The sequence below is a fragment of the Leptopilina boulardi genome, unplaced genomic scaffold, assembly GCF_019393585.1.
Source record: "Leptopilina boulardi isolate dan_hultmark-lab unplaced genomic scaffold, ZJU_Lbou_2.1 LbouV2_377, whole genome shotgun sequence".
Lineage (NCBI taxonomy): Eukaryota > Metazoa > Arthropoda > Insecta > Hymenoptera > Figitidae > Leptopilina > Leptopilina boulardi.
This window is the reverse complement of record NW_026137948.1, coordinates 744,724-772,380: the sequence shown is the minus strand read 5'-3', so window position 1 is coordinate 772,380 and position 27,657 is coordinate 744,724. Positions and strand designations below refer to the sequence as shown.

The 27,657-nt window shown below is 27.9% G+C and overlaps 2 protein-coding genes across 6 annotated transcripts in view; one reads left to right on the top strand and one right to left on the bottom strand.

Annotated features, from left to right (window-relative positions):
• Positions 1–15,321, bottom strand: part of LOC127287889 (stAR-related lipid transfer protein 7, mitochondrial) — a 179,775-nt gene extending 164,454 nt beyond the window's left edge. Inside the window, exons 1-3 of one of the 4 annotated variants that reach the window (XM_051315042.1) lie at positions 14,910–15,321; positions 6,113–6,136; positions 5,818–6,029 (exon numbers count right to left, since the gene is read on the bottom strand). In XM_051315042.1, coding sequence (XP_051170999.1) covers positions 5,818–6,029; positions 6,113–6,115 — 215 coding nt within the window. In that variant the 5' untranslated portion in view covers positions 6,116–6,136; positions 14,910–15,321. Of the gene's footprint in view, positions 1–5,817; positions 6,137–14,909 lie in introns of those variants that run through there. The other 3 variants (XM_051315040.1, XM_051315041.1, XM_051315043.1) reach the window with 3 other exon arrangements.
• Positions 1–27,657, top strand: part of LOC127287886 (pseudouridylate synthase 7 homolog) — a 757,063-nt gene that overhangs the window by 478,919 nt on the left and 250,487 nt on the right. The window lies entirely within an intron of this gene.

Sequence of the window (27,657 nt, the reverse complement as noted above, 5' to 3'; positions counted from 1 at the left end):
TTTGCCAATCTTGGTCCATTATTTTAGCCGATATTGGACCAAGTCTGGGAGTGTAGAAACAAATGCCAAGGCTCGAATTTCAATATTGGCCCAATATTCAACCAATATTAAAAAAAAAACAAAAAATCAGTCTTCAGCCAAGATTAAAAAAATTAATTATTAAAACTGAAATATAATAAAATTAGTTGTTATATTTATATATATTTTATATTTTATTATATATAATAACATTATTATTTCCCTTCGGATCAAGGGTTATATATAAAATCATCCGCAATAAACTAAAAAAAAAATTTTCTAACGTCCTGCTAGGCATTAACAATTACACGGTGCTAAAATTTTTTTTTTTTAATATACTTCTTATGAAACCTATTGGAAGTTGTAGGTCACAAAAAACTAAGAAGAATGGTGTATATGAAATTCTACATACCCTTCTAAATTTTCATTTTAGAGCCAGAAAACCATTTTTACGAATGTTTATGCATAAAAACCTTTGTAACTTTCTTATTTATGTATCGATTTCAAAAATTTTTTTCATCTTGAAACTGACAAACAGAGCTTTTTATCCCATATTCGATATTTTTGTTTAAATTAATATTTATAAGAGGAAAATTGCAAAAATGTTCAGAAGTTGTCATTTTTCTCGCAATTTTTCAACTTTAACTGATGTTTTCATCATTAATTTTAATTTAAACATTTTTTCTCTTCTAGCGCTATTAAAGCGTATTAAATTCTGCATCCAACGAGTCCTATTTGAATAGATTTTGTAAAAAATTAACTGAATTATTGTTGTTTTCTCTTTACTATAATATAAAGAGTAAATTGGAATTCGAGATTTCTCATATAGTTTTAATAGAAATATTTCTAAATTGTTATTTTATACCCTATTTAAAATCTTTGTACAAAATCTTGTACAAAAAATGTACATTTGTATGTGTTCTTGTACATATGCTTGTGCAGGTTCATGTACTTTTTTTTGCACCAGATTTGATACATCTTCTTGTACATGTTTATTTATGTCTTCGTTTAGTAAAAATAAAAAACTTTAAAGACTGCGCAGTAGTTTTCTTACAACTTTACAGCTGCGTAATAATTTTACAAGGATATGAACGGTTTCATGTGTAAGTACATGTACATGAACCTGCATAAGAATATGTACAAGAACATGTACTTTTTCTTGTATAAAAATATTAAATATATTTTCTTGTACAAGATCGTGCACAAGATCTGGTACAAGATCTGATACAAGAAGTGGAATTTATTTTATTTCTGAAAATGCAAAAAATGACAAAAATTAGTAAAACCTTCATAACTTGGAGTATTTTTATCCAATCGTGTTCGTTTACAGTTCATTTATAAAATTAAATAAAAATTATTAAAAAATTATTAAATTAATTTAAAATTATTAAAAAATTAATTAAATTATTAATGAAAAAGAAAAAAAAACTGTAATGTTCTAGAATCAGCTACTAGACCTGTAAACAGAAAAACTACAATAATTTAGTTAATTTTATACAAAATCTATTCAAATAGGGCTCGTTGGATGCAGAATTTAATACGCTTTAATAGCGCTAGAAGAGAAAAAATGTTTAAATTAAAATTAATGATGAAAACATCAGTTAAAGTTGAAAAATTGCGAGAAAAATGACAACTTCTGAACATTTTTGCAATTTTCCTCTTATAAATATTAATTTAAACAAAAATATCGGATATGGGATAAAAAGCTCTGTTTCTCAGTTTCAAGATGAAAAAAATTTTTGAAATCGATACATAAATAAGAAAGTTACAAAGGTTTTTATGCATAAACATTCGTAAAAATGGTTTTCTGGCTCTAAAATGAAAATTTAGAAGGGTATGGAGAATTTCATATACACCATTCTTCTTAGTTTTTTGTGACCTACAACTTCCAATAGGTTTCATAAGAAGTATATTAAAAAAAAAAATTTTTTTTTGTAGCACCGTGTTATCAGCTACGTCCAGGGTGCCTACAAAATTTCCCATTTCAAATTCCCGGTTTTTTCCAGGTTTTTTCCCGGTTTTAAGAAATTGAAGATTCTTCTTATTACATTGTATTATAAAGTAGATACTGTCTTTAATTTTAATCAATTATTAATTATTTAATAATAATCATGAAAAATAAACTTTAAACAATTTTAAAAACATTAAAAAATATATTTTATACTTTTAATATATTACTATTTAATTGCCGAAGAATAGTTAAAAAACTTGAGAAATACATAGGATTTTAAACATAATTTATTATTTAAAACTACACAGAATTAAATTATTAAAGTCATTTTAAATACTCATGAATCTTTGAAACATTTAAGTAACAATTCATAAACAAGAAATTAATATTTTAATTTCAACGACGAGTAAAATTATTTGAAATAATCAAAGCTTATAGACAAAACTATTCGACTAGAAATGTTATTATCTTTGTAACTTTCTCAACTTATCATCAATATTAGAAATTTGAACTGCAGTTTCTGACAACAATTTTGCCTTTTTGCTTTTCAATTCCTTTTCCTCGTTATCTCTTTTCCTTTTATTTTCTTTAGTCTTCTCCTTTTCGATATTTTCTTTCTTACGCTTATCCAAAGCATCTTGCAACCCTTTACGTGCACCTCTCATTGAAAGAAGCAGTGATTCTGTAATTGTTACATTTTGAAGACCTCCTAATTTCGTTACGGAATCGTGAATAACTCGATGAGCAATAAGTGTTTCTTCGCTTAAATTTTCAACAAGAATTTCACCATTAACAGAAAAAATTTCATTTTTTTCCCGGCTATTTCCCGGTTTTCCCGGTTTGTAGACACCCTGTACGTACGTACGATACTCGTACAAGTATCTTCGTGCATGGCAATAAGAAGGTTCTGGGATCATACCCTAGCAGCGAGAGGCGATCCACTTTTTTCAGAAACCATGCACGAAAATATTTGTACGAGTTTTGTACATACAAATTTGACTGTAGGTCAATAAAATTTCTACCTCATCAGATATGATTAGGTTAATGAAATACTTAATAGGAGAAACCTATTTACCATCGTAACTACATACCCTAACCGATAGATGTTGTTTGTGAGAGAGAAAAACACTGCCATCTGGCGGATAGTTGGAAAGTTAACGTAGCGCGAAATTCAAATTGCGTGAAGGAAAAACTGTAAGTATAATCATTTACTTGAAAATGTATTCACTTAAGAATGCATACTATTGCATTAAACAAAACTTAATTAATGTTATAATGGTGAAAAATAATTTTTTTAATTTTAATTCTTTATACTTACAGTTTTTCCTTCATGCAGTTTGAATTTAGCGCTACGTTAACTTTCCAACTATCCGCCAGATGACAATGTTTTTCTCTCTCATAAACAACATAAACATTACAATATCTCTTTAATTAAGCTGATAATTGTTAATGCTTAGCAGGACGTGAGAAAATATTTTTTCTTCCGTTTATTGCGGATGATGTTATATATAACCCTTGATCTGAAGGGAAATAATAATGTTATTATATATAATAAAATATAAAATAAAATATAAAATATATAGAAATATAACAAAAATTTTTAATATATTTCAGTTTTAATAATTAATTTTTTTAATCTTGGCTGAAGTCTGATTTTTTGTTTTTTTTAATATTGATTGAATATTGGGCCAATATTGAAATTCGAGTCTTGGCATTTGTCTCTACACTCCCAGAGTTGGTCCAATATCGGCTAAAATAACTGGTCCAATATTTAGCCAATATTCAGTCTTGGCAATTTCTCACTGGGCAATTTTGATTTTTCAGATATTTCCATGTGTCTAAGCATGGACGTTAATAGGTTAATAAGGAAGACCGGGGACTCATGAGACACTTTTTAGAAATCCTATTATCAATGTGATAAGATATTTTGAAAAACATTAAAAAAAACATTCATCTCCGTACCGGGGTCCCATGACTCCGGTTTAGTGTAACATATCAGATATAAAATATTAGACACTTGATTCGTAATATTTAAGGGGGAAGTCTACTGTGACAAGGGAAAAAACAGGCCGATTTTCAGGATTTTTTTCTAACAAAATATGACTCGTACATTAAATTAAATTAAACCGTCATCTTTATTATATATACAAGTATTTGTAAAAAAAATTTCAAGTCGAAATATTCAAAATTGCCGACATGGCACTCCTTCAAGCGAAAATCTGTTTTTTTAGGTGCTCAAACGGTGTACATGAAATCTCACGTCTGGGTGATCTAAAACAAAAACTTGAAATTTTTTTTACAAATACTTGTATATATAATAAAGATGACGGTTTAATTTAATTTAATGTACGAGTCATATTTTGTTAGAAAAAAATCCGGAAAATCGGCCTGTTTTTTACCTTGTCACAGTAGACTTCCCCCTTAAGTTCCTACTTTAAATAAAAAAAAGTATAATGCATTATATTAAACTTACAATATAAAAAAATAATTTTTAAATTACAGAATGTGTCTACAATGACTACACACAAAAAAATTGCATTGGTAAAAATGACAAAATGTGTAGTTAAAAAAAGGAGTTAAAAGTACCATATTCAGAACCATTTTAACTAAACTTACACAGTTGGTGGTAATAAAATTTTAGTAGTCAATTCCATCTAGTTAAAATTACTAATATTTGTAGTTAAAATAACTGTCATGTGATTTTAAATGGCTTTTAAAATTTCAATTGTTAAAGAGTTAAAGTTTAAATCCATTTTTAGGATTTGTGTAGTAGAAAAAAACATTTCTTATTAGTTTCAGAAAAAATTGGACTTACATACTGTTTTCGGGCGATGACCGTTTCACTCCCATGAGGGGAAGTCATATACCCCCACTCTACCGGCCGGGCTATAAAGTCGGAGCTCGAGGGGTCAGTGTCCAAATTAGCCCCGTGAAGGGAAGCACTATACCCCCACTCTACCGGCCGGTTTCTGTTAGGGTGAATTTACTGATTAATAAAATGTTGAGTGAACTACCGTTATTACTCTATTATTAATACACTATTAATGTAAAGACTGTCGTTCAAGTGTAACATGTAATTTTTGTTGTAGAATTAACTGTTATTTTGTAGTAAATATTACTATTATTAGCAGTTGAAAAAGTTTTTATGTAAATTTCGAGAAGTATTGATTAAAAGAAGATAATAACTATTAAAAGTAGTAAATTTGACTACATTCGATAGTAAAATTAAATGCATAGTGACAAGAATGTCCTCAAATATCATGCAAGCCATCCTAGCGTGCGTGCGTGGTTAGATGGTTAAGTTGTCGGCTTGCGAATGTTAGGGTCATGCGTTCATTCCCCAGAGTTTAGGGATTTTTCTCTGTTAGGTTAATGCGACAATTTCTACATAGTTGTTTCAACAACTGTTTGTTATAGGCGCCTCCGGGAACTAGGAGAAATAGTTAAAATGTAGTTAAATTTACCATTAATTTTTTTGTGTGTAAATGCTTGTTACATGTATTGTCTCCAAGAAGTTTGATTGACTCATGATATCCCAGTCATTCACTATATGGCAAACATAATCATATCGAAACTACTTAACATTAAGTTTCTACTTTAACGATACCGACTTGTACATTTTTAAATATGACAAGTGCCTCATGGGTCTCCGGTTTTCCTTATTCCATAAATTTAAATTATCTAAAAGTATAATAAATTATTTCTTTACAGTGCAAAACAAGTTTCACCCTGCAATATCCGATAGTGGAGAAAAGTAGTGCAAAAATGTTTTCATTACTATTCTTGCGATATGTTTTTTGTAAGTGGTTTTATAATTTTGAATGTACAAAAGTATATTAAAATTTTACCTTTCCATTTCTTCATTAGTTATTCGTTCTTTATCCCAGTTATAAGCAACAATGCCTATTGTACTCAAAAGATATGTTTTATTTTTATGAAAAGATTTTTTTCTCCAAAATTTAATGAGTTCCTTTAGAATAACCTTGTCCCATAGTCTTATATAGAATTGAAATACCTGAACACTTCGTTCAATGCGTTGTGCTGCCATAAATTCTAACTGCTTTATACATGTACAAATTATTTTAAACCCTTGTTCTGTGATCCATGAATTTATACGTTGGCTACAACATTTGTTTAGCTTACCATAATTCCACGGCCGCCCAGCAACTAAATGAAAAATTTTAAAGATGAAAATTACATTACACCATGACAATTAGTTAAAACTGTTAAGGGAAGACTAGATTTTGATTTAAACATTTTAAGTCATAATATATTATTTGTAAATAGGGTGGGGTGTTTCAAAAAAAGTATTGACAATGAGTTGATTGTTCAGAATATTCAGAAGACAGAATTCTATGTGCTAGAATTTTTCTTTAATAAAATTTTCATTTCTTCATATTATCGTGTGTCGGACTGAAATAGGGCTTTTTCTGCGTGTCTCCAACCAGATACAGTATTTCATGCAGATTTGGTGTTTCCCAAAGTGGATCCTGCCATGGTCCGTTCAAAATTTCTGCACGGGGAAATTTTTTTTTTTATTTATTTTATTTTAGGATATTCCTACTGAAAATAAGTTGGAATAAACTTTTACAAAAGAGGATTTAAAAAAACATTCATCAATGTTTGCATATTTAAATTACAAAATTTATTTTTAAATTTTCCTTCGACTCCAAATTTTATTAAAATTAAAAGTAACAAACTTTTACAAAATTTATTTTTTAAATGTTCTAAAATGATTTCACTCCAGCAGTTTATACCGAGATCCTTAGGTATGCGAAGTTCTGTGCGATTCAACACTTCGCACACCCAGCGCTACGCCACTGGTCTAAAAAAACCACTCTCACGTTGTCTCTCTAAAACGACTAATTTTCATTTACTAACCTGGACATACTTTTTTTAAGAATACAATACCGTCAGAAATTGTAGGTACGCTTGACGAGCGTAAAGTGGAAATTTGATGCTGACTTTAAAGCAAAATATTTTAAGACAGAAAAAAGTAAGAGACTTGAAACTTAGATGGTTGGAAAGCTGATAAAATACTGCGTTTGAATGTATATCAAGGATTTTTTTTCTACTTTTTGGAGCGATTATAACACCAGAAAAGATTCAGGAAAAAAATATACAATTTTCCTCCTTTCGTACTAATGTTTTTGATTCTCGATATAATCTAGAATAATGTGTGGAAAAATTTTAAACTCTTACAACATAATCTTTAAGAACCACTAAAAAATGCAAAATTAACGGTTTCAACTACACGTATCGTTTGTCCAGAGTTAGTCCACATTTTTTGCAACAACAATTTTTTTTTTTTTTTTTTTTTTTTTAATAAAAGTATACAGCCTTTGACCTCTATGACAAACTTTTAATAAAGCAAAAATAAAGGTTTCAACAAAATTTAAAAGATGGACAAATTAATTCAAGGGTTGATAAACAATAAAAGAAATCATTTTGCTTAAAAACTAACCACTAATGAATTGTCATTTCCCCTCTTATATCACAAGTTTTCCAATTTTCGCAAGTTTAAAGGGTGGACAAATTAATTTAAGGGTTGGACAAACGAATTCAATGCTTGGACAAACAAACAAAGTTGATAAACGATAAAAAAATCAATTTGTTTAAAAATTAACCACTAATGAATGGTCATTTTCCTTCTATTATCACAAGTTTTCCAATTTTCGCAAGTTTAAAGGGTGGACAAATTAATTTAGGTAAGGGTTGGACAAACAAAGTTGTTTAAGAATGTATTTAGAACTATATTTTTGAGTTAAGACAATTTAAAGTAGCAATATGCGCTTTATGTTTACATTTTGTATGTTTGTTAAGCGTTACATATCACAATACTTATGGAGTTTCAAGCAAAGTATATACAACCTTATTACTCATAAAACAATAATTTTAACATAAATGCTATTTTAGCAAAAAATAATAACCCGAATAAATAAAGTTTGTTACACGTTAACAATACAAAATGTAAACATAAAGCGCATATTGCTACTTTAAATTGTCTTAACTCAAAAATATAGTTCTAAATACATTCTTAAACAACTTTGTTTGTCCAACCCTTACCTAAATTAATTTGTCCACCCTTTAAACTTGCGAAAATTGGAAAACTTGTGATAATAGAAGGAAAATTACCATTCATTAGTGGTTAATTTTTAAACAAATTGATTTTTTTATCGTTTATCAACTTTGTTTGTTTGTCCAAGCATTGAATTCGTTTATCCAACCCTTAAATTAATTTGTCCACCCTTTAAACTTGCGAAAATTGGAAAACTTGTGATATAAGAGGGGAAATGACAATTCATTAGTGGTTAGTTTTTAAGCAAAATGATTTCTTTTATTGTTTATCAACCCTTGAATTAATTTGTCCATCTTTTAAATTTTGTTGAAACCTTTATTTTTGCTTTATTAAAAGTTTGTCATAGAGGTCAAAGGCTGTATACTTTTATTAAAAAAAAAAAAAAAAAAATTGTTGTTGTTGCAAAAAATGTGGACTAACTCTGGACAAACGATACGTGTAGTTGAAACCGTTAATTTTGCATTTTTTAGTGGTTCTTAATCTAAAAAAAAAATTTTTTTGATTTTTTTCAAAAACAAAAGGTGGACAAATGAAAATTTTTGTTGTACAAACGTGAACTTATTATGGACAAACGAATCCAATATAGAAAATGAAAAAATATTTAACTGGGGGTTTCAACTTCACAGACCTGAGAGATTCTTTTTCAATCGCCCCAGCCCAAAAAGTCAATGTTCTGGGATTGGCTTCATACTTTGGTAAATTGTTGTCCTATATGATAGTAATAAATCCCTAAAATATAAACTCATTAAAAAAATATTTGTAGAAAGTAGAGGGGGTTGAAGTTTTGACGTTAAGGGTAACATTGTCATTTTTAAATCTGTATAACTATGACAAAAGTTAATGAATTTTCATTTATCTATAATGAATTTTAAAGCATTTTTCACGTACTTTTCAAAAATGTATACGAAATTAAAAAAAAAATTTCACTTTTTTTTCAAAATCAACCCTTAATTTTCGATTTTACCCCTTCGGGTATTTTTTTTTATTTTCATTGGAAAGTTGAGGTTTTTTCCCACTCTCTTAATTTGAATCAGTGAAATTTCACTGGTGAAATAGCTAGAAGTCGGTTACTGAAACATTTAGTGAAATTTTCACTGAAAAACAGTCATATATCACTGATTTTCAGTGAAAATTTTACTGAATGAATCAGTCAATCTGTTTTACCCATTACCGATAATACAGATTGACTGATTCATTTAGTGAAATTTTCACTGGAAATCAGTGATATATGACTGATTTTCAGTGAAAATTTCACTAAATGATTCAGTAACCGACTTCTAGCTATTTCACCAGTGAAATTTCACTGATTCAAATTAAGAGAGTGGGAAAAAACCTCAACTTTCCAATGAAAATAAAAAAAAATACCCGAAGGGGTAAAATCGAAAATTAAGGGTTGATTTTGAAAAAAAAGTGAAATTTTTTTTTTAATTTCGTATACATTTTTGAAAAGTACGTGAAAAATGCTTTAAAATTCATTATAGATAAATGAAAATTCATTAACTTTTGTCATAGTTATACAGATTTAAAAATGACAATGTTACCCTTAACGTCAAAACTTCAACCCCCTCTACTTTCTACAAATATTTTTTTAATGAGTTTACATTTTAGGGATTTATTACTATCATATAGGACAACAATTTACCAAAGTATGAAGCCAATCCCAGAACATTGACTTTTTGGGCTGGGGCGATTGAAAAAGAATCTCTCATATGGGGTAAAATTCCTGTAGCGAAATTAGTGAAAAAAAAGTTGATCGGATCGGGCTGTAACTTGCACATAGTTTAGCCCTAGGGGTGAGTAATGTAAGCACGAAGTATTGTTAGGTTTTTTCAAAAAATGTCGAAGAGGGAGGGGATTGAATTTTTTTGAAAAATTTAAACAGTGAATATTTGAAGACTTGTAACTTTTAAACAGAAAGAAGAAGAAAAATTTGTCCTAAATGTTTTCGAAAGGTTTTTTCCTGGTCTTTTGAATGGTGCAAAAAAATTCAAATTTTGACCCTTTTTTTGAAAATTAAACATTCTTTCGAATTTTTTTTTAAGTTCGGTCCTTTTTATTTTTTTTATTTATTTTTTTTTAAAGCTAAAAATGTGTATTTTCACAACAAAAAATATTGAGCTGTCCTTTTTTGTTATTTTCGAGATATTAATTAATTAATTAATGTTAATAAAAAATTAAATATTTCACAAATAAGTAAAGTTACTTCATATAGGGCTCGTTGGATGCGGAATTATGTCAACTTTCATTTAGTAACGTTAGAATTACAATACTTTTATTCGTTTATAAAATAAATAAATTTTTATTGACATTAATTAATTAATTAAGTAATATCTCGAAAATAACAAAAAAGGACATCTCAATATTTTTTGAGGTAAAAATGCACATTTTTAACTTTTAAAAAAAATAAATTTTAAAAAAAGACCAAACTTAAAAAAAAATCCAAAAATTTTTGATTTTCAGAAAAAAGGGTCAAATTTTGAATTTTTTGAAATTTTTTTTTTCACCAATCGCAAGAGCACAAAAAAATTTAGAAAACATATATGTTAAAATTTTTTTTGTTTACTTACATAATATTTACAATTTTTAGTTAATTAATATGTACTTCTTTTTCTCACGTGGAATACATTTTACAAATTCAGATTCACAATCAGTGGGTACAGGTGTTAAATTATAACATTATCAAAAATGCTTTTCTAATAATTGAATTAATAACAAACATTCTCGTAGTTACATAAAATCAAAAGTTAGTCTTGAGAAAATTTAAGAATTAAATAATTAACTGATAAATAAATTTCAAGAATTCCTAAAATAAAAGAAGAATTTTAGAGAAAAATATTTAAATATTGTCGAAAAGTTTAAGACGAAAAATTAAAAAAGAAGAAAAACATGAGAATTTTTAGAAAAATTGAAAAAGAATTAATAACATGAAAATTTTAGAAAATTAAAAAAAATGTATAATACAATGTGAAGAAAATGTGAAAGAAAAATCAAAAACTTAAAAAATTGCAAAAAAGGAAAAGAATTTACGAGAAGATTTGATAATGTTAGACCAATTATATATAAAAATGAATAAATATAAAAACTTAATGAATTACAAAAAATATATATAATTTGAGAAGAAAATCGTTTTAGAAAATGAAAATTTTAAATAAAGAAAAGAAAATTTGAACTGTGTTAATAAGTATTTGAATTATTGTTAGCATTGTTCCAATTTACTGAAATTGAAATAATATCCAGAAAAAAATGGTTAAATATGACATTTTGTACACAAACTTAAATAACATGTTTTACATAGGTATTTAATATTATTAAATACTTTAAATATGTGCCAAACATAAATTAAGCCTTTTTTAAAAAATACCAATTATTTTAAAGGTAATCATTGGTTTTTTATAATATTTTTGGTTGACAGTCAATGTGTCATTTTTTCTTGTCGTCTCAATTTAAAAAATCTTTTTTTAAATGAAAAATGATTCTTTTAGAAATTATTATGCCTTTTGTTATCTCAAAACATGTAGAAATATTTTCCTGGAGTATTAAAGTTTTTTAAACAGGTCGAAATTACATTAGGGAAATAAAATGATTTGTCCATACAATAAAAATTATTAAACAAAATTAATTTCAATAAAATTTAACTTTAATTAAAATTAAATCATCCCGTGTGGAATAAGCCACGATCTTGCCCCCAAGACTTCGGGGCCCCCGGCGGGGGCGCATGAGGGTTGATCCATATGGCGAATCCATGAGGGCCAGCGTAGGGGCCCGTATGGATCGCCCACATGATAGAATAGCAAAATTTTCTAAGTTCAAAAGTCAAATATTTTTTTATCACCAAAAAATTAATGTTTACAATGATTCAGAACAATGAAAAACGCGTTTTTAATAAAAATATATTTTCACTTTTTTTGAAAATTCACCTGGGATGATTCATGATAATAATCATAAAGCATATAATTAAGTATATTTTATAAATTGCATTTGATTGGAAAATATAATTTAATATCTTAACTGTAACTGAATGATGTTAAGCACTTTTCTGAGTTAGGTATTTTGCAAGTTTAAATGCCATCAAGAAGTTAGCATTCGTTTTCACGTAGCGTGCGTAGCGTAGTTGGTAAAGCGTTGGGCTCATAGTCCGTAGGTCGTAGATTCGATTCGATATTTATTAATTTTGCTTCCTCATGAGGAATTTTTTGAAATAACTTTTTCTGATATAAAAATTTTAATTAATTCTTGTCAAAATTGTATTCCTGGCATAAAAACGAATCGATTGAGGTATACAAAGTTTACATTTTAATAATATTTTTAAAATTGATCGCTACTTTAGTTGTAATCCTTCTTTTAATCTTGAATATAAGTGTATCATGATGAGCAAGCTAAATGGTCATGAAATGAACACCTAGTTGTAATAAATTTATCATTACTTTTAATCTATATCCGACAGTTAATTAATTAGAACGTTAATTAATAAATTCAATTTGAGTAAGAATTTAATTTAAAAATGGAAGAATTAGTAAATAAATATGTTATTCATTCATAATTTAAGCTTATTTATTATTAATTAACTATTATTATTAATATTGTTGATTAAAAAACATTAAGGCAAACTTGAGGGCTAGTTAAGGGCAAACGTGAGGGACCATGAGGGCGCGCATAGGGGTATTCTCATCGATGAGCATGTCGTTTCCATGAGACGTCCCTATAGATCACCCACATGCGCCCCTCACAGCATAAGGGCCCCGCTGAGGGCCCACATCACTTTTCCACACGGGATATTTAAATGTGAATAAAATTCTAGAATTAAATTTTAAAAATAGTATTATGATTGTTATTAGAATATTTTTTCCTAAATTCTAAATTTTGTCCTAAATTCACAGTGGGCAAAAAACTATGTTCGTTTTAAAAACGTTTCATGTCGGCCAAATAATGTTTTAGAACATTATTTGAACAGCTATGTTCTTAAAATGTTTCAGAACATTATTTGGCAGACATGAAACGTTCTTAAAACGTTTTTAAAAAGAACATGGTTTTTTGTCCAGTGGGTTGTTATTATTAAAATCAATTTCAATAAATACACAATAATTTAAGTATATAAATACTCTAAAATTGATAAAAGTTGTTTTAATTTAAATATATTTAAACTTTTAGACCGAATTCATTTCAAATCAGACAGGCTTGACTTGGTCGGAGCTGAAAATAATTTTCACCTTCAAAATGTTGTTCTTCAATGAATTTTAGACGACACGTATTTTTTTATTTTGCTGAAAAAAATTTTTTCTTTAAGTTATAAGGAGTTCAAATATATAAGTCGAGAACTTCTTTTTTTTAAAATGAAGAGAAAAAATCTTAAAAGTGATGTAACTTTTTGAGTAATTAAGATAATTCACTTTTTCCTTTTGTGTCTGAAAGGACTTTTATTCTTCTTTCGAAATCCATTGGAAAATTTAAAAAATATTTAAAAATAACAAAATGGCGGCCATTTTAATAAAAAACTTTCATTTGAAATTACTCAAAAACCCCACCTTTTTTTTTGCTCAAAATTTTTTTGGGAATTGTGTTCATAGAGAGGAATATTGCCCACAAGAATTTAACTTGTGCCCGATTCTGGCACAAGAGAAAAAATTTTTTTTATATTTTTTAAAAGAAAAACATCATTTTTCTCAAAAAATACACTAGATATGTCTCAGATAAAAGTTGTTCCTCGTTAAAAGACCTAAAAGACCTTTAGATATTTAAAAATAATAATAGTGACATTACAATACAAAAATTATATAAACATACCTTATTTTGCTTTTTAAAAAATACTAACTGTTTCTTTAATTTCTTAATATTAATACTCGCTATTATTTTACTGAACACAAAAAAATTAACAATTTTAACCACTGTGACAGTAAAGATTATTAATTATTATTTGATTGTTGTTATGGAAAAAGACAAAAAAAGAACTATTTCAAACAGATTTATGAAACTATTTTAAATGATATTTAAAAAGCAATAAATGTGAGCTTTTAATCCATGTTTTGCAAATATTGTTGAACAAACACAAGATGGACAAAAATGACAACAGACATTTTTTAGGTCTTTTAACGAGGAACAACTTTTATCTGAGACATATCTAGTGTATTTTTTGAGAAAAATGATGTTTTTCTTTTAAAAAATATAAAAAAAATTTTTTCTCTTGTGCCAGAATCGGGCACAAGTTAAATTCTTGTGGGCAATATTCCTCTCTATGAACACAATTCCCAAAAAAATTTTGAGCAAAAAAAAAGGTGGGGTTTTTGAGTAATTTCAAATGAAAGTTTTTTATTAAAATGGCCGCCATTTTGTTATTTTTAAATATTTTTTAAATTTTCCAATGGATTTCGAAAGAAGAATAAAAGTCCTTTCAGACACAAAAGGAAAAAGTGAATTATCTTAATTACTCAAAAAGTTACATCACTTTTAAGATTTTTTCTCTTCATTTTAAAAAAAAGAAGTTCTCGACTTATATATTTGAACTCCTTATAACTTAAAGAAAAAATTTTTTTCAGCAAAATAAAAAAATACGTGTCGTCTAAAATTCATTGAAGAACAACATTTTGAAGGTGAAAATTATTTTCAGCTCCGACCAAGTCAAGCCTGTCTGATTTGAAATGAATTCGGTCTTTAATTTATTTAAATCAATAATAAATTCAATTTATATTCAAAAAATTTAATGTAAACAAATGTTAAAAATTTCTAAAAATTTTAAAAATGTAGCTTTTATTGGTAAAAGTTTAAAAAAAGTAGCAAAACAAAAAGTAGCAAATAGTAGCTTTCAGTAGATTAGTGAAAAGCATGTTCATTCTTTTGGTTTTTCTAAAAAAAATTCTTTTTTCTTACCTTGTCTTTTGAATGATCGACAGTGACCAAAGTAAAGAGAATCAAAAGGAGTTCTAATATATACAGCCCGAGAAAGATGTGAAGGTGAAGACCTCATCAGTATATTTGATATATGTACAGCAAACATTATAAATATCGTTTGGAACTACAAGATTAATAAAAAATTTAATATGCACTAATTAACATCGTCACATAGTCGCATTAACATAATTTATCATTAACAAATTATATGTTCTATTTGAAAAAATTTTCATGTTTACATAAATGTTGATTAACTAAATTAAAATATATTTTTTCAATTTATTTACAACTTCAAAGTTACGAATTACTAGTTGAATATTACATTAATAAGAAGTACTTATAGGTTATATTGAACAGAAAAGAATAAACATCAGTTTTGAACACAGGTATTTAAAGGAAAACGCACAATAACTACGCAAATAGAAACAGTAGAGAGATAGAAAATGACACGAATATAACTCTGTCTTTGTCTAACGCACGTGTTGTCATGACAACACGTTCATTAAACAAGGACAAAATAGAGTAGACATACTTAACCACGTGCGTATATTACCTGGTAATTTACGTCTTGTATTTTCTACGTATTTTACGTCTGTTGCAAACATAAATTATAAATGTTGAAGGCGGTTCCAGAATAGGTGCAAAAGCCATGTACAAGTCCAAATGCAAATCCCATGAGTGCAACAGAGATAGATAGACTACCTATCTCTTTCACACTCATGAGATTGCCACTTGGACTTGCACTTGGCTTTTTCACCTATTCTGGAACCACCTTAAGGCCTGAGCAGAATACAAACGTAATCGGAATCGTAATCGCAGACGCAATCGGAATACTGAGTTAGAGAAGGACAAACAATATGTCTATCCTTCTCTAACTCATTCTTCCGGTTGCGATTATGATTCCGGTTACGTTTCTATTCTGCTCAGGCCTTCACTCTGATTACGTGTTGTTAATTATTAATTAATTTTTAGAAATTTTATTAATTATGTTTTTTAAATTGAAGAAGAAAGCACAATCACAATTAGCATAAAAAACATTCCGATTTTTTATCAAGTATTTCAACATTTATCAAAATAAAATTTTAATTATATGATAAACAGATTAACCAAAAAATAATATTACTTAAGGCGCTTGTATACCTCACCGATCCCGAGTATTATCGTCGTGCAGCATTGGAGTAAAAGAGATAACAGATAATTGTGTCTCTTTTACTCCAATGATACACGACGGAAGTATACTCGGGATCGGTGAGGTATACAAGCACCTTTAGAAAAAAAAGTCTACGGGCGCACTCACACCTTCTTGGCTGCCTGCAGGAGTTGTCATGGCAACGTGCAAGAATAAGAGAGAGAGTGAGAGAGAAAATTTAAATTTACTATCTCTATTACTCCTACTGCATGTAACTTATGTTTTTTAAAACTTCTTCACAAAACAGACTCTTTAATATGTTTTAATCATTTGAATCTTTAATTTATTTTAGAAATTTCATTTCTGTCCAAGTTTAAACATGTGTATTTTTGACTCCATATTTAGGGTACGGTCACACTATCTCATACATGCACTGGGAATACAGAAAAATTTCCCGTTTGCCTGCCTGCAGGAAAGTTTGCGCAATATTTAAATAACACTTAAATTTAAAATTATTATATGAAGTTCATTTATTATTTTTGCTCAAACTGAATATAATAGGCACCGTCCCATGACAGCGTAAAAGCGGAAAACATGAGAACAAAAGAGATGAACATATCTCACTATCTCTTTCGTTCTCATGCGGGTTTCTTGCAAGAGTAATGAGTTCGGAGTCTTCTAGCCACAGTGGCGCCTCTCACGATTAAATGTGAAAGTGTCGTGAAAACAGAGGAAATATTTTGTTGTCTGCTGCTGGAGTGAGCTGTAAAGCAATTTTCATTACATTGTTTTTTGTTATTTATTATTAAAATAAAGTGCTTTTTTAAAAATTTTAAAGGAAATCATTATGTCAGAAATATTAGAAATTTTAAATATTTATTAATGTAATTTCAATTATTTAATTTAATTTCATGTTTAATTAATTTAAAAGTACATATTAAATGTTATACAATTGACATACATATAACTGATTCTTTTTTACCCTTCACACATTTTAAAGGTGCCCAGTTTTTGTAAACGATGCATTGAATTTACTTTTCTCTTGATTTCGGGTTGGAATAACTATTCGAACAAACGAGGCAATAGACCTTTTTAAAAAAGGTCTATAGTAGATTATGGTTATATAGCGATTGACAGCGGCACAACCAGCCCCAAGGGAAAGGCACAATTAACCTCGTTGTGTCGACGCTCACTTTTTATCAAATATTAAAAAACTAGATAAATTAAATGTTAGGTTTCATACACTATTAAATCCTTCGATAAATTTGGATCATTTTAAAAAAAATACGTATCGATATCTTTAAAAATGCAAAAAAAAGACCAAAAAGTGTAAACATGAAAACTTGCACGTAACCTAATTACTAATAGTTGCCAAAGATGCGCATAAGTAAAACAATACTCCTCTCACTACCACATTTCAAAAAAAAAATTTGTTTTGGAGATATTTCTATCGGCCCAGTAAAAAAAAGAATTAGGAGTAAGCGATAAGAATTGGTGGTAACTTAAGCTGAATTCGGTTTGGCGAAAAAACCGAATTGGAACGTTACGGTGAATTATTTTTTTTTTACCGTGAATTCTTTTTTCTTAAACATTTAAATTGACGTTTGTTTATTCGAGTTTGCATTATAAATGAATAAAATAAATGCTTCGAAGTCTAAAAAAGCCGATTTGGAATAAGAAATATATAATTTAAAAAAAATAAATGAAAGCGAAGTGTGACATATTCGCCGACGATTTTATCATGTGAGTAGTGTTCATATGATAAAAAAAAAAAAATTTACCATTAAGAATATTCAAAGTTCTCTGAATTTTATGTCATTTAATTATCGCATCTTATACATTTCCAAAATCCGAAAAATTTTTCAAATCCATGCAAAAACGCGATCGTAAAATTGGAAATAGGAAAGTAATATAATTTTAGCTTTATTACGTCTTGCCGCCATTAGATGGCAGAAGCATGCAGGGACCACAAAGTCGCAGCTGTCATTATTACTTTCCTATTTCCTATTTTGCGATCGCATTTTTGCGTGGATCAAATGTATTAGGTTGTTCAAGTTGGGTAAGGGGAAATCCAAAATGGCGATTAAGCTACGAAAGCTTCTACGCGCCACCACAAAACCAAGTTTATGCTCGATTCATTTTAGCCTCGAAAACTAAAAACCGTTTGTGATTTCGCTGTTTCCATGTTTTTGACGTGAAAAACGCGAGGTGGTTCGGATGTTCGGTCGTTCGCAGATTCGACAATTTGTCCAAAATCGTGTAACATTGTCTTTTTAGTTATATTTATAGATAAAAGTAAATAAGTTGATATTTCAATTCTTAAATTTTATGTAAGATTTTATGATGTCCGCAATTAAATAAAGTTTTTGCTTTTAGTTTGAGTAGAAAATATCGTTATTTTGAGGTGGATTGGTCATATCATATAAAATAATTTTTTTTGGAATTGATAGTTATTTATTGTATTAATTTAGAAATAAAATGTCTAAAAAAGTATTCACATGTAATTATATGTCCTAATAATTCTAATTCTTTTGTTAAGGCCAGGTCCAAGTGAGGCAGCACCATCTACATTGATACTAAAATTTTGGAAAATTTTCAATACAGCCTGTTCTTGAAAATAAGATGGTAAAATGCTTTTTCCTTTATGGATAATTGATTATTGGCAAAATATACACCAACTAAAACTTTTTTTGAGTTAAAATAATAAAAAAAATTTCATGTCAATAAATTAAATATGAGCACTTTTTTCACAAAAACTGTAACAGTACTTTCTCAGAAATTACAATCAAAAATGCAATTTCCATTTGGAAAATTAATAAACGCTAAAAAATACACGACCTAAAATTTACCAATCACGAAAATAACAAAAAAAAATTTTATTAAATATTTAACATATTGATACTGCTTTACTGATTGTGACAGCCCTTTGGTAGATTATGTATTTCAGGTGGTTAGCAACAGCGCCAATCTCCTCCTTTCGGCAAAACTGCGAAACGTCTGGTGACATATATAACCTGCTAAACGGCTGTCATAATGAGTAAAATATGTTATGTTAAAATACTTTTTTTTTGTTATTTTCGTGATTGGTAAATCTTAGGTCGTGGATTTTTTAGCGTTTATTAATTTTCCAAATGGAAATTGCATTTTTGATTGTAATTTCTGAGAAAGTACTGTTACAGTTTTTGTGAAAAAAGTGCTCATATTTAATTTATTGACATGAAATTTTTTTTATTATTTTAACTCAAAAAAAGTTTTCAAGAAAAGGCTGTTGAAAATTTTCCAAAATTTTAGTTTCAATGTAGATGGCGCTGCCTCACTTGGACCTGGCCTTAAGTAACTTCTCTTAAGAGTTACAATTTTCTTTTTCTTTTATTTGTAATGAAATCTCGCATTATTCGTAAATTTTATAAATTTAAAAGAATCTCATTTTCAAGTAAGATGTACATGCGTCTTTTTTTTATTTACAAAACGAAATATATCATGTACTATATAAAATTTTATAAATTGGCTGAAATTCATAAAAAAGACTTTAGCAATTCAGACAGACATTCATTTTTGTAAAAAATTTGTACATAAATTTATGTGTCAGTGATTGTTGAAAATCAATGTTAGTTACATTCAATATTATATTAAGTATTAAAAAACAACATGTTTCAAAATAATTTGGACTGATCCCTCTTTATAAAACTTTGTTTATTTGGAAGCGTTGTTTATCATGCTTATCAAAGCTGTCAAAAAGCAATTTCTTGGCGGGATGACTTTACATAGAAATAAAAAAACCCCTCACGAAATTACACAGGATTATTAACATCCTATTAAATAATTGCTTCTCTCTAAGCATTATATATTATTGTAAATAATATAAGATAAACATGTGAAAAGGAAGGACAATTATTATGTAAAATCTCACGTGCATACATACTACATAACCTTATATTAAAATAAATCGATTATTTATTTATATTTATTATTACATAGATAACAAAGAAAAACACCAATCCACCTCAAAATAACGATATTTTCTACTCAAACTAAAAGCAAAAACTTTATTTAATTGCGGACATCATAAAATCTTATATAAAATTTAAGAATTGAAATATCAACTTATTTACTTTTATCTATAAATATAACTAAAAAGACAATGTTACACGATTTTGGACAAATTGTCGAATCTGCGAACGACCGAACATCCGAACCACCTCGCGTTTTTCACGTCAAAAACATGGAAACAGCGAAATCACAAACGGTTTTTAGTTTTCGAGGCTAAAATGAATCGAGCATAAACTTGGTTTTGTGGTGGCGCGTAGAAGCTTCCGTATTAAGCGGCGCACAAACAAACATAAAGGTGCTTATATACCTCAAATTTCGATCAGATGAACATTATTTCTGGACCGTGAAAATGCGTGAAAAGTCATTTTCACGGCGGGTATTTTTGAATTGTTTTATACAAAAAATGTTTTCTTAAGAAATATAATATTAAATAATTGTTTTAATATGTAAGAACACTTTAAAATAGTGATAGAGAGATGATTTGATTAAAAAATTTTGCAAATTTTGCTTTAAAACGTTTTCTGCTACAAGAAAGTGTAAAATGACGATGTTTGTGAAATGGTTTGTACAGTGCTTCTTCCTTGTGAGTGTCTCTCAGAGTTTTGTTTATGTTATGTCGGTTCTTTTTAACTTGTAATAAATAATGAGTGCTGAAAATAAATCGGTAAGTTGAAATGTTTATCAAATAAATTTAAATTCAACTAATTGTTTCGAATAACTGAAAGAAACATGTACACATGTACACTGTACAAACCATTTCACAAACATCGTCATTTTACACTTTCCTGTAGCAGAAAACGTTTTAAAGCAAAATTTGCTAAATTTTTTAATCAAATCATCTCTCTATCACTATTTTAAAGTGTTCTTACATATTAAAACAATTATTTAATATTATATTTCTTAAAAAAACATTTTTTGTTTAAAACAATTCAAAAATACCCGCCGTGAAAATGACTTTTCACGCATTTTCACGGTCCAGAAATAATGTTTATCTGATCGAAATTTGAGGTATATAAGCACCTTAAGAAATGTATGGGATGAAGTCGAATTTTTTTAATATCTCGCTTAAATGAAATTTTGGAACCTAAGTGTATTAGGATTTTAGTTTCTATTTTTAATTACCTATTTAATGCATTAATAAAATTTATTTAAAAAATACAATCGTTTTTTATTATTGTACTAAATAAGTAATTAAAAATAGAAACTAAAATCCTAATACACTTAAATTACAAAATTTCATTTAAGCGAGATATTAAAAAAAATCAACTTCATGTTTGTTTGTGTACCGCTTCATCGCCATTTTGGATTCCCCCACCCAATTTGAACAACCTAATTATACATCATGTATGAAACTTAACACGTAAAATACGTAGTATTATACATGTAGAAAACCACGTATTTACGGAAGCTTCTACGCGCCACACTGCTGCGCGCACTCGTGTTATGAGGCACAGTGTGAATGCCGATTGAAGCACCCTACTAGTGAGTGCCTTGTACGGTGTACCCATCACTGCTCTAGTTTTGGTCAAGCAATCGGCTGGATTAGGCCTAAGCAGAATGAAATCTCTAAACGTAAATCTTAAGGCCTAAGCAGAATAGAAACGTACCGGATTGTAACCGCAAACGTAACCGGAATAATGAGTTAGAGAAGGATAGATAGATTGTTTGTCCTTCTCTAACTTATTATTCCGGTTGCGTTAACGATTACGATTCCGGTTACGTTTCTATTCTGCTCAGGCCTTTAAGCTTTTACATGAGAGAGAAAAGGACAAAGGATATTTCTATCCTTTTCTTTCTCATATAAAGGCGGTTTCAGAATAAGTGCAATAGCCAAGTACAAGTGCAAGTCAAGGCCAACGCAGAATAGAAACGTAACCGGAATCGTAACCGTGAACGCAACCGGAGTAATGAGTTAGAGAAGGACAAACAGTGTCTATCCTTCTCTAACTTATTCTTCCGGTTGCGATTACGATTCCGGTTACGTTTCTATTCTGCTCAGGCCTTCAAGAAGACTAGAGACGGGAGGAGAAAGGCTGCTCGCACAAGAAAAGACGGAGCAGTGTGCAGGATGTGTTTCAAATGAGGTAGAAAAGGAAGGAGCGATATTTCTATCCTTTTCTAACTCATTTGAATCATATCCTGCACACTGCTCCGTCTTTTCTTGTGCAAGCGCCCTAACTTCGCTTGAGTCCTATAGAGAACGGTGACGTTTAATATGAGGGCAATGAAGGTGGTGTACTTGACAAGTAGTCGGTGCAGTAGACTAAAATTGGGCTTCTGCGCATATTAATACATTTATCGGTTTACATGTATTTAGTATTCTTGGCGCACATGGGTTTTCGCCGGCTGATAAATAAAACATATAATTTGACATAAACAATTAATCGAATGATATTTTTGACAATCTTTCAAGTTATCTACCGACACTGATTGCATTTTATTAAATTTATTAGGCTCTGTTACTTGTGACATCAGAGACGATTCTAGGTGTGACGTCAGAGGCCTGGAGGGACAACAAACAGACGACACAATGTTATTCGTATGGGGAAGAAAATTTGTTTCCACTTTCATCAATTTTATTCATATTTTAAACATGGAAAACGCTTGTTGACATATAATAAAATTAAAATGTGTGTTGATAATTAATTTTTTTATATATTTGATTCAATTGCATTGATAGATTCTCTGAATTTGTGATAAAATATAAATTTTGAGGTTAGGGGTGTTTGTTTACTAACTTAAAATCTTTTACTGCTGCGGTTATTCCCATTTAAAAAATATATTTTATATCTTTTTTAATCACATGCATACTGGATATTGTTTAATAATGTTGTTAAAATGTACGATGTGATTAGTAAATAATCATCGATAACCTCAAAATTTATATTTTATCACGAATTCAGAGAATCTATCAATGCAATTGAATCAAATATATAACAAAATTAATTATCAACACACATTTTAATTTTATTATATGTCAACAAGCGTTTTCCATGTTTAAAATATGAATAAAATTGATGAAAGTGGATGCCCGTGAAGTTAGCACCACAACTTAATGAAAATCAATTTTTTTTTATTTTAAACGTTTGTTGGTCGTTTGATAGTGTTTGATAGTTGATATTTAACGTTTGATAGTAATAATTAGAAAAAATAAACATAAATCAAATTTTGGTGTGCTATTTTCACAGTGCACCCCAAATTCAAAAAAATACTAATTTTTCATTTGTAAACGTTTGTTGGTTGTTTGATAGAGATTGATAGTCAATTCTGAACGTTTGATAGTTGAAATAATAATAAATATAAACATTATCAAAAACATCTATCCATGTCGCATCCCTCCATATGCGCATGCGCAAAACATACTTTCGCGGCATTTTCAAAAAACAGAAACAAATTTTCATCTTCGATTTTAGAAACAAAATGTAATACTTCAAATTTTTATTCATATATCATACAATTAAATACTCTCCTTTCAAAAATTGAATGATTGTCAAATTTTAATTCCAATCGTTTGTAGGCAGTTTAATATTGATTAATGGTAGACTAATATCGTTTGATAGTGATTGATAGTTCATTATTTTCGTTTGATAGAGATTTAAAATTGACTAAAATCATTTGATAGTAATTGATAGTTGATTATTTTCCTTTGATAGTGATTTATAATTGATAATTATAGTTCAATAGAGATTTATAATTGACTAAAATCGTTTGATAGTGATTGATAGTTGATTCTTATTGTTTGATAGCGACTAAAATCGTTTGATAGTGATTGATAGTTAATTATTATCGTTTGTTAGTGAATAATAATTGGCTGAAATCGTTTGATAGTTAATTATTATTGGCTAATATCGTTTGATAGTGATTTATAGTTAATTATTGTCGTTTAATAGTGACTTATAATTGACTAAAATCGTTTGTTAGTGAATAATAATTGGCTGAAATCGTTTGATAGTTAATTATTATTGGCTAATATCGTTTGATAGTGATTTATAGTTAATTATTGTCGTTTAATAGTGACTTATAATTGACTAAAATCGTTTGTTAGTGAATAATAATTGGCTGAAATCGTTTGATAGTTAATTATTATTGGCTAATATCGTTTGATAGTGATTTATAGTTAATTATTGTCGTTTAATAGTGACTTATAATTGACTAAAATCGTTTGATAGTGAATAATAATTGGCTGAAATCGTTTGATAGTGATTGATAGTTGGCTAACATCGTTTGATAGTGATTGATAGTTGATTATTTTCCTTTGATAGTGATTTATAATTGACTAAAATCGTTTGATATCGATTGATAGTTGATTATTATCGTTTGATAGTGATCTATAATTGACTAAAATCGTTTGTTAGTGAATAATAATTGGCTGAAATCGTTTGATAGTTAATTATTATTGGCTAATATCGTTTGATAGTGATTTATAGTTAATTATTGTCGTTTAATAGTGACTTATAATTGACTGAAATCGTTTGATAGTGAATAATAATTGGCTGAAATCGTTTGATAGTGATTGATAGTTGGCTAACATCGTTTGATAGTGATTGATAGTTGATTATTTTCCTTTGACAGTGATTGATAGTTGGCTAAAATCTTTTGATATCGATTGATAGTTGATTATTATCGTTTGATAGTGATCTATAATTAACAACTTCTGCATGCGTGCATGCAAGCAAAAGGTGAGAGCGTACCTTAATATCTAATTTAATTTGGACTATCAAACGTTTAAAATATACTATCAATTGCTATCAATCGTCTAACAAACGATTGTAAAAGGAAAATCAATAATTTATTGAAATTGGGGTGCTTTGTGAAAATGACACACAATTTTTGTGTGTAAAATATTTTTACTAATTATTTCTATCAAACCTTGAATCTTAACTATCAAAGACTATCAAACTATTCTAGTCAATTATACATCACTATCAAGCGTTAAAAATCAACTATCAATCATTATCAAACGATTCTAGTCTATTGTATATCACATTCAAACGAAAATAATTAACTATTAATCACTATCAAACGATTTAAGTAAATTGTAAATCACTATCAAACTATAATAATTAATTATAAATCATTATCAATCAATAATAATCAACTATCAATCACTATCAAACGATTTTAGTCAATTGTAAATCACTATCAAACGATAATAATCAACTATCAATCACTATCAAACGATTTCAACCAATTATTATTCACTATTAAACGATTTTAGTCAATTATAAGTCACTATTAAACGACAATAATTAACTATAAATCACTATCAAACGAAATTAGCCAATAATAATTAACTATCAAACGATTTCAGCCACCCTTCTAGAAAAAATCAATTAAACACGATTCAGAACGATTGAGTACAAAATTTTTTTAATCGTTTTGAATTGTTTTCAATTGGAGTATATATTTTTTCAATTGATTCGAATTGTTTTCAATCGTGTAAAATAAGTTAAACTTTTTCAATTGTTTTTAATCGGGTGCTATCGGGAGAACGATATACGCACATGCGCAAATAGTTAATTATATAAGAAAAGTGTTGAATCAAACAGGAAAGATGTTTTTCTTATAAGTCTTTTGTAATATATAGTTTGTTCTATTCGTGCGTATGTGTCAAATATTTAAAATCTAAAGTAAAATTTCTAGTGATATGGATAATGTCAATATGTTTACATATCCTATACATGAACAAATTAAACATGACAATCTTTGAGTTGTTAATACATAACCTCAAAAAAATAAAAATAAATAAATGGGTACGTAAAAAATACATATAAACAGAAATTAAATAAATAATTAGGTACATATAAAAATAAATATAAGAAAAAATTCTATTCCTTGCACTTTAAAATAATTTCAGTTTTTAATTTTTTTTTAAGAACAAAATTTTTAGTTTTTTTAAACTTTATGTGTCCAGCAGCTTTTCAAAAAAATTTAGCAAAAAAATTATTCAGTATAAATTTTGTTCGAAGTTCACCTAAACTCCTTCCAACAACAAAAACCATAATTTTTCAATTAAATATTTTCAAAAATTGTAATCAAATTCTTTAAAAAGTTCAATTGTTTTCAATTAAATTTTACAAAATTTCAATTATTTAAAAATAATAAGTCAAAACCTTTCAATTCTAACACTTCCAAAATTGAATTACTTCTATTAAATTCTATAATTATTTTATTTATAAAAAATTTTAACTAATACTTTTTGAAAATTTTATCATAAATTTAAAAAAAAAATATTTTTTATTAAAAACTTTGATTGCAACTCTTCGAAATATAAATTTTTTCTAAAAATTTTAAATTAAAATTCTTTACAAACTTATTTTGTGCTAGAAACGGATGTTAAAGCCGTTACATTTGTATAAAGTTTTTCATTCATTAAAATATTTTCAAAATTTTCAATTTAAAATCACCAGAAATTTAATTATTTCTAATGAATCTTATAATTATTGTAGATCTTCCAATGTTCGATTATTTAAAAAAATTCAATATTGACTGAAATTAAAAAAAAATTTAAGTAATTCAATTTAAAACAATACTTGATGTATCTGTCAAAAATTATTTTTTAAACATTTTTTCGATAAATTATAAATGAGAAACATTTCGTCTTGTGCAGTTTCATTCATAGATAAATTAAAAAATAACTTTTAATTAATTTTTGTTAAAATATATGATTTTCTTCTGTGGTGACAAATACATTGATAAATATTTTAATTTTGTAGTTCGGAAAATAATCTTTGAAATAATTATATATTTCTAGACTGTTTAATTAGTTGCATTTTTTAAAATTTTCAAAAACTCCCACCAAGCAATAGTGCATGGAATACAATCTATAGAACACGATTGAAAACGATTGAATATAATAAGAAAGTCAATCGTCTTCAATTGTAAGAACACGATTAAGAAACACGATTGGGGACAATAGAAATTTCTTTCCTATTGTTTTCAATCGTTTTCAATCGATTTTTTCTAGAAGGGCAATTATTATTCACTAACAAACGATTTTAGTCAATTATAAGTCACTATTAAACGACAATAATTAACTATAAATCACTATCAAACGATATTAGCCAATAATAATTAACTATCAAACGATTTCAGCCAATTATTATTCACTAACAAACGATAATAATTAACTATCAATCACTATCAAACGATTTTAGTCGCTATCAAACAATAAGAATCAACTATCAATCACTATCAAACGATTTTAGTCAATTATAAATCTCTATTGAACTATAATTATCAATTATAAATCACTATCAAAGGAAAATAATCAACTATCAATTACTATCAAATGATTTTAGTCAATTTTAAATCTCTATCAAACGAAAATAATGAACTATCAATCACTATCAAACGATATTAGTCTACCATTAATCAATATTAAACTGCCTACAAACGATTGGAATTAAAATTTGACAATTATTCAATTTTTGAAAGGAGAGTATTTAATTGTATGATATATGAATAAAAATTTGAAGTATTACATTTTGTTTCTAAAATCGAAGATGAAAATTTGTTTCTGTTTTTTGAAAATGCCGCGAAAGTATG